General features: G+C 40.0%; 1 protein-coding gene across 2 annotated transcripts in view; it reads left to right on the forward strand.

Moving 5' to 3' along the window:
• The window catches only part of DDI2 (DNA damage inducible 1 homolog 2), a 42,191-nt gene that overhangs the window by 10,776 nt on the left and 15,065 nt on the right, over positions 1–16,350 (forward strand). For both annotated transcript variants that reach the window (XM_043484744.1, XM_043484742.1), the window contains exons 3-7: positions 308–544; positions 2,300–2,426; positions 6,034–6,161; positions 9,250–9,378; positions 15,834–15,937. In XM_043484744.1, the coding sequence (XP_043340679.1) occupies positions 308–544; positions 2,300–2,426; positions 6,034–6,161; positions 9,250–9,378; positions 15,834–15,937 (725 nt within the window). The remainder of the gene's footprint in view (positions 1–307; positions 545–2,299; positions 2,427–6,033; positions 6,162–9,249; positions 9,379–15,833; positions 15,938–16,350) is intronic.

The following is a 16,350-nucleotide window of genomic DNA, read 5'->3' on the forward strand; positions in this document are numbered from 1 at the left end:
CTTCACTATCCTGGGATATTTTATCAACCCCAAATTTGAGGTGATTACCATTGTCTCCTTATCCCTACCACCTCCCAAACCCCTGTTTTTTTTTCTCTTTCTATTCCTTCCTACCTGTTCAGTCTTGGACTGCAGTCTTTATATTCAAAGTCAGCGTGAGAAAGAACCAAGGAAAGGGCATTCAGAATGTCTGTGGTTACCATCTACTACTAATAGATACCACGTATGTGCAAATTGGCTGCTTCCTTCAAATACTTGTTCTTATGGAGTCATTTGAAGTAAACTTTGAATCAATTCTCCCCAACAGACTTACCCCGAATAGACTTCCGTAGCATAGCTGTGCCTGGCACGTCAAACACCCGGCAGCGCCAGCCACCAGGAGTACAGCAGTCCCACTCAGCTCCTGGAGAGATAGCCTCATCTCCTCAGGGCTTGGACAATCCAGCCTTGCTCCGAGACATGTTGCTGGCCAACCCCCATGAGCTGTCCTTGCTGAAGGAACGCAATCCACCCTTGGCAGACGCTCTGCTCAGTGGAGATCTTGGTAAGCTTATAAAATTGGAAGGCCGTCAAGCTGACCTGAGGCAAGTAGTTTCACAGCAAATGGGGAGAAATTCAGGCGACTGGTCTGTTCAGCCCACTGAGTCACATGACTTGTTGAACATATCAGTTTGTCTGTGAGAGGTAAATTAGTGCTGCTGTCAAAGACTGGTTAGTTGGCAATAGTGACAGAACTTTAAGGGTATCTAGAATTCTGAAACCCCACTCAACCCGTCCCCTTTGTTCCTCTTTTTTTTTCCCCCTGATTATTTTAGCAGCATATAACCCAGGTACAGATCTTTTTAAATTGGAGAATAGGTTATTTACAATATTGCTTTAGTTTCAGGTGTACTGCATAGTGATTCAAGAGATTTTAGTTTGTTTTTGTGGGTTTTTTTGTTTTGTTTTGTTTTTTTGCAAATACTATTTGTAATAGCCAGGTATTGGTATTTCGGTCTATTTTGTTAGACCCTCAGTTAAAGAGAGTACCAGTTGAAATGATTTTAGTTCAAGGAAAACAGGTCCGGTGGCATCAGCCTGTATGGCAGAATGCAACCCCTTTATTCCCATTCACCCCAAATTTAATGATAGTGGGGCTGTCACCAACTGTCCAAAAGTTTATTTGGAGCTGTACTTGAGCCATTCCTGTATTTAACAGAACAGTCATTTTTAGTCATCTTTATGACAGTTTTCTCTGTAGATTTCTCCAGTTTTCCTTATGGGTTTGTGAAACCCTACTGATTAAATTTTAGAACAAACAGACACTTAATGACTCATTCCTCAGTAACCATTTTTAAAGTTTAGGTAATATTTCCCTATAAAGAAATACTTAAATTTTAAGCATACAGTTGATTGAGTTTTGATAAATTAATGTAACCAGCACCCTAGTCAAAATATAGAACATTTCTGTCACCCCTGAAAGTTCCATTATGTTTTCTTCTAAGTCAGTTTCCACCCCTTATTGGCTCCCTTTATTCTTATACTTATCATGGGTCAGTTTTTTCCTAATTTTTATTTTGATATAAATGGAATCATATCTTATGTCCTTCCTTGTGTCAAGCTTCTTTCACTCAACTTGGTGTTTTTTAGATTCATCCATGCTGTGTGTATTAGTTCATATGACCATTATCTTGGTTTCTTTAATTTCTTTTGCAGCATATCTAATTGCCAAAGACCATGATGATGGCACTTTTACATTTATGCGTTTGAATGTACTCACTTCTAAGAAATATCAAATAAAGGTGGTTCTTGTAACATACATCTTATCGCAAGCAGTGTTTTCTCTTTACTGATTTTTCTGCTTAGAATCCATCAGGTAATACAGATAGGCTAACAGTAGTTTGCTTATAATTTACCTGCTTTAAAGCAGAGAGTACGAAACTAGAAGAGGAAAAGAGGGATGGTAATGCTCTATTTTATTTCTAGGTAATAGGATAATAAAGGTGGGAAGAGGGGGGGAGAGGGTCATCTATCTGCCACACTGAGGGTCATTCTCCACTGATTTAAACTGAAAAGTCTCATCTTTGAGATGGTGTTTGCAAATACTTTATTTCTTTACACTAAATTTAGGTAAAAAAGTAATCTTTGCCTCCAAGAATAGAAAGTAAACGTTAATTGCTAATCTTAAATGATTTTTAGCCATCCTTTCTACATCTTTTACAGTTGTATCTTGAGAAATTGTTTGATGTGGAAAAGTACTAATAAAGAAAATATAATGATTCTTAAGATCACCACCACCACCCCCACCCCGTTCTTGCAGAGAGATTTTCTAGGGTCCTGGTGGAGCAGCAACAGGACCGAGCCCGGAGAGAGCAAGAAAGGATTCGTCTCTTTTCTGCGGACCCTTTTGATCTTGAAGCTCAGGCAAAGATAGAAGAAGATATAAGGTAATAACTCCTTCGCCCAAAGAGCAAAATTTAGAGAATCCAGATTTCCCAAACTGCAGGTGATCTTATATTCTTTGGGCATCTGCTTTGAGGTGGATTGCTTACTTTGCATTTATGCAAAACCTACTGAAACAGTAGGTTCAATCTTCTGGTTTATTCTCTCTTCTTCCATTTTCCTTGCATTTTGATTCAACATTACAAAGGTACAGCTACCTAACTTAATGACTTTCTCTTCTAAAATTTTAATAAAGATTCCCTGACTTGGAGACTTTCCTGGAGGTCCTATGGTTAAGACCCAGCACTTCCACCGCAGGGGGCACAGGTTTACTCCCTGGTCAAGGAACTAAGATCTTGCATGCTGCTAAAGCATAAAAATGACTCCCTGACTAACCCACAGCATGTTATTAAGGCAACTCCACGTTGATGCTCTGAGGACTGAGCAGAAGTCCCCAGTTTGGTGAGACTAGTGGGCTGGCTACTTAGGCTCACTGGGCGCTCCTTAAACATAACACACAAGCCCTGATTAATCCAGGACTTGGACATGACTGGATTAGAGAGAACTGTGTAAAAAGAAACCTTACTGTCCTAAGTCTGAAACTTCCCCAGTTCTTGTGCTGGCCTCAGCAGGTAAAATGACAGCAGAACTCGTTTCCAGCTCCAGATTCCTGATGCTGTGGTTCTCCTCTGGGGCAACATTAAAGTCATAGGAGAAGCTCTTAAAAATACAGGTGCTTGGGCTTTACTCCCCAGTCTGATGAATCAGAATCTTAAGGTGTGGGACCTAAAAAGGCCCAAGGATGCTAATGCCCACCTTGGTCCCCTTCCTGGTCTCAAGCAGGGTGCTGTTCAGTCAGTCCCTTAGAATAAAAGAACAGCTGCTTTCTCCCGTCCCAGATTCAGTTTTTATTGCTAATTGAAGGCCATAGTATGACTAAGAACAGTGTAACTGTAACAGGACTACTCTTAGGGGCCTGATCATCATCTTTGGTTACTTAAAAGAAGCCTAAAAAAAAAACAAACCTGAGTTGGTCATTGTCAGCTTGGAAGTCAAATAAAGGTTTTCTTATTTCTCTGAGTACCTTTGAAACCAAAGAAATGTAAATACGCGAGAATCAGTTAACAGCCCTAAGCCATTCCCTGTGTTCTTGTTTGTATAAGCGTTCCCATTAACTGTATCAGATACTATCAACTATCTCACGAATTAAATCTGTGCAGAGAAATGGCAAGATGTTTGTGTTTTCTGAACTAGACCACATTGCAGTTGTAAAGGAACCTGACATAACTCCTCTCGGGGCAGTTGCATTCAAGCCAGGAAAGTGGGGGTGGGGGCGGAGAGCGAGGAGCATCATAGCCAAGCCATGACACGGAGATGTTGGAGAAGTGCAGTGAGGCACATTCACATGGCTCATGTTTCTTCCCGGGGGGAGGCGAGGAACTGGGACCAAGCATGTCTTCTTTTAAAGGAGAAAACCTTGTGTCCGTGAAGTGACACAGAGCCTAGGGTAGCCAAAGTAACGAGTATAATTTCAGGCTGTTTTTTTGTTGAAACTCACCTTGGTTGGAGTCAATGTAAAGTTAGGAGTGCACAACTAATTTTAGGGGTTTTTTTGTTTGGTTGGTTTTTTAAATTGGAGTATAATTACTTTACAATGTTGCATTAGTTTCCACTGTATAACGAAGCGAATCAGCTGTATGTATACATATATCCTTCCCTCTTGGACCGCCCTCCCTCCTACCCATCCCTCCTCTCTATGTCACCACAGAGCACTGAGCTGAGCTCCCTGCACTATACAGCAGGTTTCCAGCAGGTTCCCACTAGCTGTATGTTTTACACATGGCATTACACAGATGTCAATCCCAATGTCCCAGTTCCTCCCACCCTCCCTTTCCCCAGCTGTGTCCACATGTTCATTCTCTACATCTGTGTCTCTGTTCTTGCCCTGCAAATAGGTTCATCTGCACCATTTTTCTAAAAATCACATATATGTATTAATAAGACAATAAATTTAGTTATGTGACCTAGGAGAAAAGCTATGTAACTGTATTAAATGCCTATGGCAGTTTAATTTGGTGTGCTACACCAGTGGTTACACAGGGTACATGTACATTGAGGTATATAGTAGCTTTCCTATTTGCCTGACTAAAAAAGTTTACTTTGACTTTCTGAGAAGTTTAATATTTTATTACAGACTGTCTGGTAAAACCGTCAATACAATTAAGTGAGAGTATTATTTCAAAAGGGACAAGCACTGCAGTCTAGAATGTGCATGCATGCTCAGTCACTTAGTCGAGTCTGACTCGTGTGACCACATGGACTATAGCCTGCCAGGCTCCTCTGTTCATGGAATTTCCCAAGCAAGAATACTGGAGCGAGTTGCTGTTTCCTCCTCCAGGGGATCTTCCCGACCCAAGGATCGAACCCTTGTCTCCGGTGGCTCGTGCATTGGCTGGTGTTTTCTTTACCACTGAGCCCCCTGGGAAGCACAGTCAAGAATAGAGGTCAGCAAACTTTTTTCCATGAGGAGACAGATAGTTAGTATTTTAGGCTTTGCAGCCCATGCAGTCTCCTGTCAGGAGCACGCAGTTCTGCCAGTGCAGTATGAAAGGAGCTGTGTATAGTAAGACAGTATGTAAATGAATAGTGTGATTGTGTTCCCACAAAGACAGTAGGCTGGGGACTTGCCTGCTGGTCCAGTGGTTAAGACTTCGCCTTCCCATGCAGGTGTGCAGGTTCAGTCCCTGGTTGGGAAGCTAAGATCCCACATGCCTCAGGGTCAAAAAAACAAAACATAAAACAGAGGAAATGTTGTAGCAAATTCAATTAAAAAAAAAAAACTTTAAAAATGATCCACATCAAAAAACTTAAAAAAAAAAAAAGAGTTGGGAATGAAGACCTTAGATGTTAGAGTAAGCTGGAACTTCTTCTTATTTGCTTTTCTCATGTTAGAATGCATTCCATTTTTGAAGAAATGTTTTGATGGACTGGGTGAAATATGATTTATACAGCTGTGTATAGTTTTCTAACAGGTAGCCAAGTAGGTAGATGTTTTTGAGCATCTGCCCTTAGCATTGTATGCTAGATGCTTTATACCTCTCAGCAGTCCTACAATAGAAATCATTGTCCTCATTTCACAGATTAGAAACCCAGACTTGGAAATTAAACAGCAGATGCAATTCAAGCAGTTGAAACACCTGTATATTATATTTGTAAACTATTTTTAATGCAATGGATGTAGGAAATGTACCCAGATACCCAGTAAACCCTCAGCTTAAATTGGAACATTGGTAAAATTCTAACCTACAGGATGAAGCAGGTTGTGACCCTTGCTTACCAGTTTATTTTCCTGTTTCTGAACTTGTAAAGGGAACAAAATTGTTTTTACATGAAGGTAATTTGTATGCCTTTAGATTTTCTGCCAATGATGTATCTCACTTCCTCCTACTAGATCACATATTTCAGGGTAAAGCACCAATTGTCATTTCCATGACTGAGCCGCTATAGTTGGAGCATATGATATGTACAAATGTTTTTAATACTGTGACTTTGAAACAGATTTGTCTTCATGGAAACAGTGCAATTAGTATACCTGGTTTTCATTTGTTACAGGCAACAGAACATTGAGGAAAACATGACAATAGCCATGGAAGAGGCTCCGGAAAGTTTTGGCCAAGTAGTGATGCTTTATATTAACTGCAAAGTGAATGGACATCCTGTGAAAGCCTTTGTTGACTCAGGTGCCATCTCTGTCTTTTGTTTCTTTGTCTCTACATCCAGCATTCTGACCTGACGCAAGGAGAAGGGGAGACTGGTGTCTGTATTCCTTTGGATACCTAACTAACAAACCCAAGGGCTTTTGTTTCACTTGCCAATTTTTTCTTTGTAGTAGGTTTCTCTTTAATTATTTCTTAACCAGTTTTGTATTTTGCAATGTCTTCTTTATCTTCTTACCTTCCCGTACTTGGCATCCTGATTTGTAGGATGCCTCTGTAAAATATTGGAGAGTAACTGGGTTTAAAATAAGGAACTACAAGGAAGTGTGTAGAGATCAAGCAGATATTTGAGCTTAGTCTGTGTGCCAACACTTTACTGTGAGCTGTGAGGAATGTAAGGGTGTATGGGGCATGGCTCTTGCCCTTAAAGAACTTAATAGCCAGGTCAGGAGCGAGGAGTTCCCCACTTGAGGGTTCAGATGCTGCCTGTACTAAGTGGCACCTTTCCTCTCAGTAACAACTCGCTGCTTTTTAGTAAGACCACACAGAGCAGCACCGTGTGTGTGTCAGGTGGTCTTCTGCCCTCATTCCCGGTATCTCACTTGAGGCTGTGAGTTAGGGTATGTTCCTAGCATAGTAAAAACCCCTGCTCACGTAGGTTTTCCTCCGCTTGTTCATCCACAAAATACCTGAACCCGTGCTAGCAGGTGTATACCTTCCTGGGAGGAGTGAATCTGCTGATTATTCAATTTTTAAAATGTTTATGAAGTGCTGAGTGCTTGGGGGTAAGACCGGAGATTCATAGGCCTCCTATGAGTGAGAGGCAAATTCCTAAGAGGCCATGAGATAACACTTGGCATTTATTGAGCCCCTACGATGTGCCAAGCACCATGCTGGGTGCTTAATGTATATCATCTTCCATTTTGTTTAATCCTCTTATTACACCTATGAACTATGTTCTGCTACCTCTATTTTACAGATGAGGAAACTTGTAGACATAGACAGGCGAAGCCAGTCTTCCAGGTGTACACAGTTCATGAGTAGTAGGCTTTGGGTAACACCCCAGATCTACCTGAAGCCAGAACTCTAAACCACTGTGTAAAAATTGAGTGCATCTTGGATGAACATAAAGACCACATTCTCACTCTGACTGGGGTGCTCAGGTGTTGACTTGAGCCTTGAGAAAAGGCAGGAGAGTGGTGCAAGGGGCCCTTGTCATTTTGGGTTTGCAGACTTTACATCAGTAACTAGCTTTTGTGGAGTGAGGAAGGAAGAAAAAAAAAGAATAGCCTTCCTAAAATCCCTTTTCCTTCATTATTTCTGGACCTTTGTGATGCTAACATTCCTCGAATGCCAAAGAACTTTTAAGTGCCCATAAAGTGTAAGTTATCTTGAGTAATATGAACAGAAAGTGTTGGAATTGAGTAAGAGGAGAGATCACTGGGAAAGGACAGTCAGCTGGGAAGGTGGGTCTTGAGCTGGGCCTTAAAGCATCAGTGGGATTCAAAGGAAGTGAAAGGAGAGGAGAGGGTACTGTACAGGAGGGTCAGAGTAAGTAAGAGGCAAAGGAGACACATTCCTCCTGGTAACATGGAAGCTTTAGGAGTCAGGATGTAAGGCTGGTGTCTGAATCTGTCCAGGCTGCTGTGACAGATACTGTAGACTGGGTGGCTTGTAAACAATACCGATTTATATCTCAATTCTGGAGGCTGAGAGGTTTGGCTGGCAGATATCGTGCCTGATTCCTAGTTCATAGATGACCAACTTCTCCCTGTGTCCTCACATGGTGGAAGGGGATGAGGGAGCTCTCTGGGGGCTCCTTTATAAAGGCACTAAATCCCATTAATGAGGACTCCACACGCATGACCTAATCACCTCCCAAAGCCCCACTTTCTAATATGGTCACATTGGGATTAGGTTTTAACATGAGTTTTGGAAGAACGCATTCAGTCTGTAGCAGCTTGAAATAATTGGACCAGGGTAAGGTGGGATCTAAGGCTGTGGTGATGTGGTTTAAAGCTGATGTTTTAAAGATCTTTGATCTTTGAGCAGATGAATAAGTGATCTGAAGGAGGTAGTATTTTAAGAAGATTGAAGGAAGTGACAGTTCTGGAGTATTCTATAGCCCTCAGGATCAGAACTATTTCCTTGCTTTAAATTACACCCTCACAGAGTGATTTGGAAACCAGAGAAATTGTCCACTAGCTAGAGGGCTAGAGTGTGAGCTAGGGTGAGGGCTATGGTTAGAAGCAGAAAGGTCAGAATTGCCCAGAATTTGTTAACAGTTTGTAACTCTCAGTTTGAGAGTGGGGAGAAGACTGGAAGAAGACGGGTTGGAAGTGAACAGTGCCTGCATTTTATGGTCATGAGAAAAAGAATTCCATTGGAAAGGAGAGAAATCCAAAGAGAGAATTATTTGGGGAGAAAGAGTATTATACCTAGTGGTTTTGTGAAAGACAGGTCCACCACTCAGGGAGGTGGAACCAGGTTCTCTGGGAGAGATTAGGACTCTAGAGAAAGATGAGAGAAGTGTCTGTGTTCTGCTCAGGCTGACTCCAGCCTCCAGCTGTGTGGGTGAGTGTATAGCCAGGAGAGAAGAGAAAAGGCCTCAGTGGCCTCTTCCTCGTGGGAAAGAGGGTCTAATTGTTGGAGCAGAGAATGGAGACTTGATGAGAGATTACATGATTTATTTTTTAACTGGTCAATTAGAGTGTCCCAGAGTTTGAAATAAAAATAACTTGGTAAGATGTTTAGAGATACTCAGTGAAAACTGATCCAAGCAGCCAGTGCTTGAGTGTTTCCATCTGTAGACATAGTCTGACTTTTTGGAAATCCTTTCCAAGTAGTTTTTGGTTTCTATTTTTAAAGTTTAAAAATGTCATATAATTATTATATTTAAACAATACTATTTCCCTCAACAGCAAGTTTCCACACCATGTTTCAGATGACAGTGTGAAACTGAAAGTTGAACTAAGTGTGGCACGAAGCCTGCTAGGTAGGAAGAATTTCATACTGACAGAAGCCTGGGAGTAGACTTGCTTTCTGCCCTCTTCTTAGTGCTGCACTTTTTCATCTTCCCACACATGAGGGTTTGGTTCTCCCCCTCTTCCAGGTGCCCAGATGACTATTATGAGCCAAGCTTGTGCAGAAAGGTGTAACATAATGAGGCTGGTAGACCGCCGATGGGCAGGAATCGCGAAAGGAGTGGGCACTCAGAAGATCATTGGAAGGGTACATCTAGGTGAGTGAGGGGTGCTGGGGGTCTTCATAGAGTGGTAGACTGTAAAAGTTCCTTTTGGACAGGGGCATCCGATCCAGCACACCTAATCCTTAGAAATTTTAAATCCTGTTTGTTATCTGAATTATACATGTAACATCAGTTCAGCTGGTTACAAAAAAGAAAACACTAGTCCCCTATGTACTTCTTTTATTTACAACTCTTCAGAGATAATCCCTTTCCACTGTTTTCGTTGATTTCTTTTGGTGCTTACCTCCATGTTTCTAAATAACATGATTTCAACTGACATGACTATGCAAGTACCATTCAGAGCTAAGCCATTTAATTGAAAAAGATTGTTTCTCCTTTCATGTCTAGTGTATTTTCTCAGAATTAGTAGTTGTGCTGCCTGTGTGTGTGCGTTATTGGTTTTTTTATGTGTTACTCATCCCTATACACTGATTTGTGTGTACATCTCCTTTATACATGTCATCCTATTGAAGAGGTTTCTTACAACCTAGACTGGTGGTTCAGGGCTGTTTCATAGCTGCTGTTTTGGAATCTGGGTCCTGAAGGGTACCTTTTGCTTCAGTCTTAATGCTGGATAATATGGATCCCATACTTTTTTCTTTGTGGCACACCTCAGTTTATTAAAGTACATCTTCCAGTAACTTCCTGAGAAAAAGTGCACAGGAATAAAGTGAGTCCTTAAATATCTTTCTCTACATTCTACCAGGCTAAGTTGGAAATCACTTTGCTTCATGATTTTTATCAGTGTTGCTTTGGAGAAGCTGGCTGCTATTCTAACTCTTGATCATTTACATGTGAGATTTCTCTTCCCTTTCTGAAGCTTATAGATCTTCTCTTTGACCTCAGTGTTTTAAAATTTCACAATCATGTACTTGGGTGTAGATCTCTCTTCATGTACTGTGCTAGATAACCTTTCAGTCTGGAAAAATGGTTCTGATAATGATTTCCTCCCCTCTGGGATGTCTGATAGTCAAGTAGAATAATCTACTATCATGGACTTGGCCTCTAGTTTTATTTTCTTTCATTGTGTTCGGGGAAAGAAAACAAGATTTCTTCAACTTTGCCTTCTAACCTTTATGTTTGGTATGGTTTTCTTTCATGTTAGATGGTTTTTTCAAATCTCTGGTGATCCTTGGCATCTGCTCATATTGAATGAGACACCAGAAGGCTGTTTGGAAGATTAGTTGGGTGGGCAGCCCTGGTGATTGTGGGTAATCTGTAAGTTGGGATGGAGAAAAAGGCTAGTCTCAGTAAGCTCCCACTTAACCCGCCCCCTCCCCACCCACCTCAGTTTCCAGTTTGGTGCTTGTTGTATGCCCACCTCTATTACAAGAGCCTCTGGTTCACCCTCTTAAGAAAATAAACCTCCAGTCCACTATTGAGGGGAGGTGAGTAGTCACCTGGCTGAGCAGAGTGTGGGGGGTGGGGGAGGCCAAGGTCTATCTGGACTGTCAGCCGGTGCTCCTGCTTGGGGCTCACTCCACCCCTGTTGGCAGAGGGATTTGTTTCAACCAGCTTATCAGCTTCTTGAGAGTTCTGTGATGTTAGAAAGGGTTGCTTCTTAGTTTCTTACTGTCATCTGCTTTCTAGTTCCAAAATTGTGTTTCAGTCGTCTCTCCCATTATTTTTGGCTTAAGTGATTTGTGCCTTTAAAAAGAAAAAAAAAATGACTTTTTATTGTGGCTTTTTTTAGGAGTAAATTGAGTTAAGTAAGTTGTGTTCAGTCCTTTGTCTTTAATCAGAGTTATTCTTTTTTTGTTGTTTATTTCTTTTCGTTATCCATGTAAATGCTCATTATAGAGAATTTCAAAGCATAGATGTGAAAAGAAGTGAAAATTCTTTTAGGTGAGACTCAGTAGGAGCATCCAGACATAACCCTTTCTGGTATCTTATTCTTGTAAAAGGTGGTCATGTAATATGTAAAATTTTATACTTCCTTTTTAGAAAAAGTAGCATTTCCCAAATGCCAGTATAAATTTCATAAGTATCATTTAAATAAATGCATAGCATTCTGTTGTATGGGTTTAGTGGTCAATCTTTGGAGTATATTTTTCCCCTAATATTTTGTCATCATAACATGTACGTGCATTTATGTTTAGTTTTGATCCCCCCCGACCCCCTCAGTGAAAGGGGGTTAAGATTCCCCTCAATGAAACTACTAAATTCAAGATTGTGAATACCTTTTAAGGCTCTTGATATCGTTAAATGTTACCAATTTACTGGTTTCTCCAGCACTGATTGAATATTCATCTTAATATCTTTATACAATCAAGTATTATTAGTTTTTGTAGATAAACAACTGATTTTTCATTTTAACTGTAAGTATACCTTTCTTTCATTGCAAGTGATGGTTTTTCTACCCTTTTTCCTCTTCATATTTCTCTTTCATTTTTCCTATTTTAATACATTTGTCTGATAGTCTCCATGTTTTCTATTATTGATTTCTGTAGAATAAGGATAGTTTAATACCTTATTCTTCTATACTTTCTTACACACAGTAGGACTAAAATTGGGGAAGAATACCACAAACCAGTTGCTTCAGAGCCTGAATTCTTACTGTTTTTATGGTTTTTAGTGAGAAGATAATAAGGGACAAAATAAGTACCAGTCCCTTGTGTCCTTTTGGTTGGAGGACTTGTACCATTTTGCAACTTTGGCCATGATAGGTGTCAAGAAAACCTTATAACAATAAGGAGGTCTAAATAAAGGAAAGAGACAACATAGACAGGAAGGTTCAATGTGTTGAAGGTGCTACTTTTCCCACATTTGTCAACAGAAACATTGTAATACATTCAAAACTCCAATAAATTGTTCTTTTGTGTGTGTGTGTGTGAGACTTGATGTGTTAATTTAAAATTTTATGTAGGCCCTTTGTGGCAGGAGTAGTCAAGATACACTGGAATAATTTCCTCTACTAGATATCATTATTATATCTAGTATTATTATTTAACTTATATGTGGAGTACATCATATGAAATGCTGGGCTGGATGAAGCACAAGCTGGAATCCAGATTCCCTGGAGAAATGCCAATAATTTTAGTCATATATGCAAATGATACAATCCTAATGTTAGAAAACGAAGTGGAACTGAAGAGCCTCTTGACGAAAGTGAAAGAGGAGTGTGAAAAGGCTGGCTTAAAGCTCAACATTCAAAAAAAGAAGATCATGGCATCTGGTCCCATCACTTCATGGCAAATAGATGGGGAGACAATAAGAGACTTTATTTTCTTGGGCTCCAAAATCACTGCAGATGGTGACTGCAGCCTTGAAATTAAAAGACACTTGCTCCTTGGAAGAAAAACTGTGACAAACCTAGACAGCATATTAAAAAGGAGAGAGATTACTTTGCTGACAAAGGTCCATCTAGTCAAATCTGTGGTTTTTCTAGTAGTCATGTATGGATGTGAGAGTTGGACCATAAAGAAGGCTGAGCACCGAAGAATTGTTACTTTTGAATTGTGGTATTGGAGAAGACTCTGGAGAGTCCCTTGGACTGCAAGGAGATCCAACCAGTCAACCCTACAGGAAATCAATCCTGAATATTCATTGGAAGGACTGAAGCTGGAGCTCCAATACTCTGGCATTCAATACTCTCACCTGACGTGAAGAGCTGACTCATTAGAAAAGACCCTGATGCTGGGAAAGATTGAAGGCAGGAGAAGGGGACAACAGAGGATGAGATGGTTGGATGGCATCACCGACATGATGGACATGAGTTTGAGTAAGTTCCAGGAGATAGTGAAGGACAGGGAAGCCTGGCATGTTCCAGTCATGGGGTCGCAAAGAGTCGGACATGACCGAGCGACTGAACGAACAGCTAGGTATCAAGACCGAAAGACTAGAACAGGAATAGACCCATGCTTATGTGAACCTTGATAAATGACAGGAAGTCTTATGGAGCGGTGGGGAGGTGTCGGGAAATGTGCTCCGAGAATTGGGGATCTGTATGGAAAAAGGGACAATTGACAATTGGACCGTGTCTCACATAACACACAAAAGTCAACTCAAGGTTGACGAAAGGCCTAGTTGTGTGAGGCAACATCAGAGTTTTTAGAGGAAAATATAGGGGAATGTTTTATGTAGGGAAGGGTTTCTTTAAAAGATAAGGAAATTATTTGATAAATATAGTCAATTAAGATTAAGAACTTTTCATCAAAAGCAAAGAAAGTGAACAAACTAGGAAAGAACTTAGTAACATATATAACTAATAAAAGATTCATATTTAGAATTATGCATATTCTGTGTGTCTGTATATCCTCCAACTCAGTGAGACTGGTATATAAAAAATTACAGAAACATTGGAACAAGCACTTTAAGAGGAAACTCAAATGGTTAGTAAGTGTGTAAAAATTGCTTTATCTCATTAGTCAGGGAAATAGAGAATTACTTGGCATATTTTAGATCAAATAATACTGAGTGTTGGGAGAAGGTGGGGTGGTGGCACCTTTTCAAAAACCACTGGAAACATTTTGGAAAATAATTCAGTATCAAGTAGAGCTGAGCCTAATATATCCCCTAAAATCCTTTATGTTTTTAGAGTATACCATTGAGACGCTCATGGCATGCCAGGAGACAAGCACAAGAATACTTAGATTAGCATTGCTTACAGCAGCAGAAACTGGAAACAGCCTGGCAATTCCATAGCACCAAAATGGATAAATCAGTGGTAGTGTCTTAGACATTACAGTGCTTTCTCTTGCTTACTCTTACTTACTCTTAGAGGTGGGGTAAGTGAAAGAAATATAGTCACATGCATCCACAGGAATAAAATATCTCAAAATATCTTGAGAAGAAGCAAGTCATAGTTTAAAACCACAAAACTAACCAAAATGTTGCTTAGACATCATACAAAATAGAACTATTAAAAAGAAAAAGCAGTGAATGTTTAGCATAAAAACCAGAATAGTTGGAGGAGGAAAAGAATAGGCTGTGAACTTCTTAGTTTTCTGTTTCTCAGCCTGGGAAATAGAGGCATGGGTATTTGTTTTATTATGCTTTATACTCTCTATATATGTGTATGTATGTATCTCGCATACTTTTCTGTTCATAAGATATGTGTATACATATCTTAAATGTGTACACATATCTTAGTTGCTCAATTGTGTTCAACTCTGTGACTCCCTGGACTGTAGCCCATCAGGCTCTTCTGTCTATGGAATTTTCCAGGCAAGAATACTGGAGTGGGTTGTCATTTCCTCCTCCAGGGGATCTTCCCAACTTAGGGATAGAACCCACATCTCTTGCAGTGACAGAGCGATTCTTTACTACTGAGCCACCTGGGTTTCCCAAGATACAGTTAATGGCAAAGTAATTTTCTTAAAAGATCTTATATATAAAATATGAGGAGTAATTGAGGAATGGAGGCAATGCAGGAGACTTCAGGCAAAGAAACTTGATTATAACAAGCAGTAATAAAAATTGGAGGAATTTGTCATGGTCTTTTTTCTTTTTAAAGATAGATTTATTGATTGATTATGGCTGCCCTAGGTCTTCGTTGCTGTTTGCAGGCTTTCTCTAGCTGCGGCAAGTGGGGGCTACTCTCTAGTTGTGGTCCACAGGCTTCTCACGGCAGTGGTTTCTCTTGTTGTGGAGCACAGGCTCAAGGCCTGCAGGCTTCAGTAGTTACAGCTCTTTTTTTCCTTTAAAAATTTTTTTCTAACTTTAAACTTTTTATTTTGTATTGAGGTATAGCCAATTAACAATGTTGTGGTAGTTTCAGGTGAACAGCGAAGGAACTCAGCCGTTCATATACATGTATCCACTCTCCCCCAAACCTGCCTCCCATCCAGGTTGGCACATAACATTTGAATGGAGTTCCATGTGCTGTACAATAGGTCCTTGTTGATTACTGATTTTGAATATAGCAATGTGTACATGACCTTACCAAACTCCCTGACTATCCCTCCCAGCAACCATGAGGTTGTTTTCTAAGTCTGTCAGTCTCTTTCTGTTTGTAAGTTTATTTGTATCATTTCTTTTTAGATTCCACATGTAAGAAATGTCATAGAGTATTTCTCCTTCTCTGTCTGACTTACTTCACTCAGTAGACTCTCTAGGTCCATCCATGTTGCTGCAAATGGCATTATTTCATTCTTTTTAATAACTTGAGTAATATTCTATTTTATATATGTACTACATCTTCTTTATCCATCTTTTTTTAAATTCTTAATGCCAGCTTTCCTCACCAGGTGAGCATGTATCCTAAAGGTATCACATATCAAGCCAGGTTTTGTGAGTATTGTTTCTGCCCAATCCACTTTATGAGCTGATGCCTTCACTGTTTTTTAACCGGATTATTTGTCTTACTGAATTTTCATACTTTACTCACTTGTTTGAGTGCTTTGGCTTGGCTTTGACTGACTGCGGGAAGAGAAGCACAGAATGATAGATACATTTCTAAACTTTGCCTTGAAAAAATGATAACCTTTTCCTTTCTTCATGTGCTTTAGCTCAGGTTCAAATTGAAGGTGATTTCCTGGCGTGTTCCTTCTCCATACTTGAGGAACAGCCGATGGACATGCTTCTGGGACTGGATATGCTGAAACGGCATCAGGTAATTAAGAGTTTCACTTTGTTTTCACATTGGCTTTTTGTGACTTACATGGTTATTACTGCATATTCCCTTGGTTGTGTATACTGAAAAACTAAGAAGCATGACTTCAAACCTGGAAAGATCCTTAATTGATGATATTGTCATACATAGTTTGAAATTACATATCAGTAGAAATGGAATCTTTTTGTGAAATCTTTCTGAATCTATTGAATCCTACCATCTGTTTTGAGACTATAGTGGACAGTTTGGTTCTCTTGTGTAAGTTTTAGTTTCTGAGTTGTTCAGAGTTGCTAAGTCATGTCCAACTCTTTGCAACCACATGGACTCAACACTCCAGGCTCCTCTGTCCTCCACTACCTCCCAGAGTTTGCTCAAATTCATGTCCATTGAGTCAGTAATGCTATCTAATCATC

Source organism: Cervus canadensis, chromosome 13 (assembly GCF_019320065.1).
Source record: "Cervus canadensis isolate Bull #8, Minnesota chromosome 13, ASM1932006v1, whole genome shotgun sequence".
In the NCBI taxonomy this organism is placed as follows: Eukaryota; Metazoa; Chordata; class Mammalia; order Artiodactyla; family Cervidae; genus Cervus; species Cervus canadensis.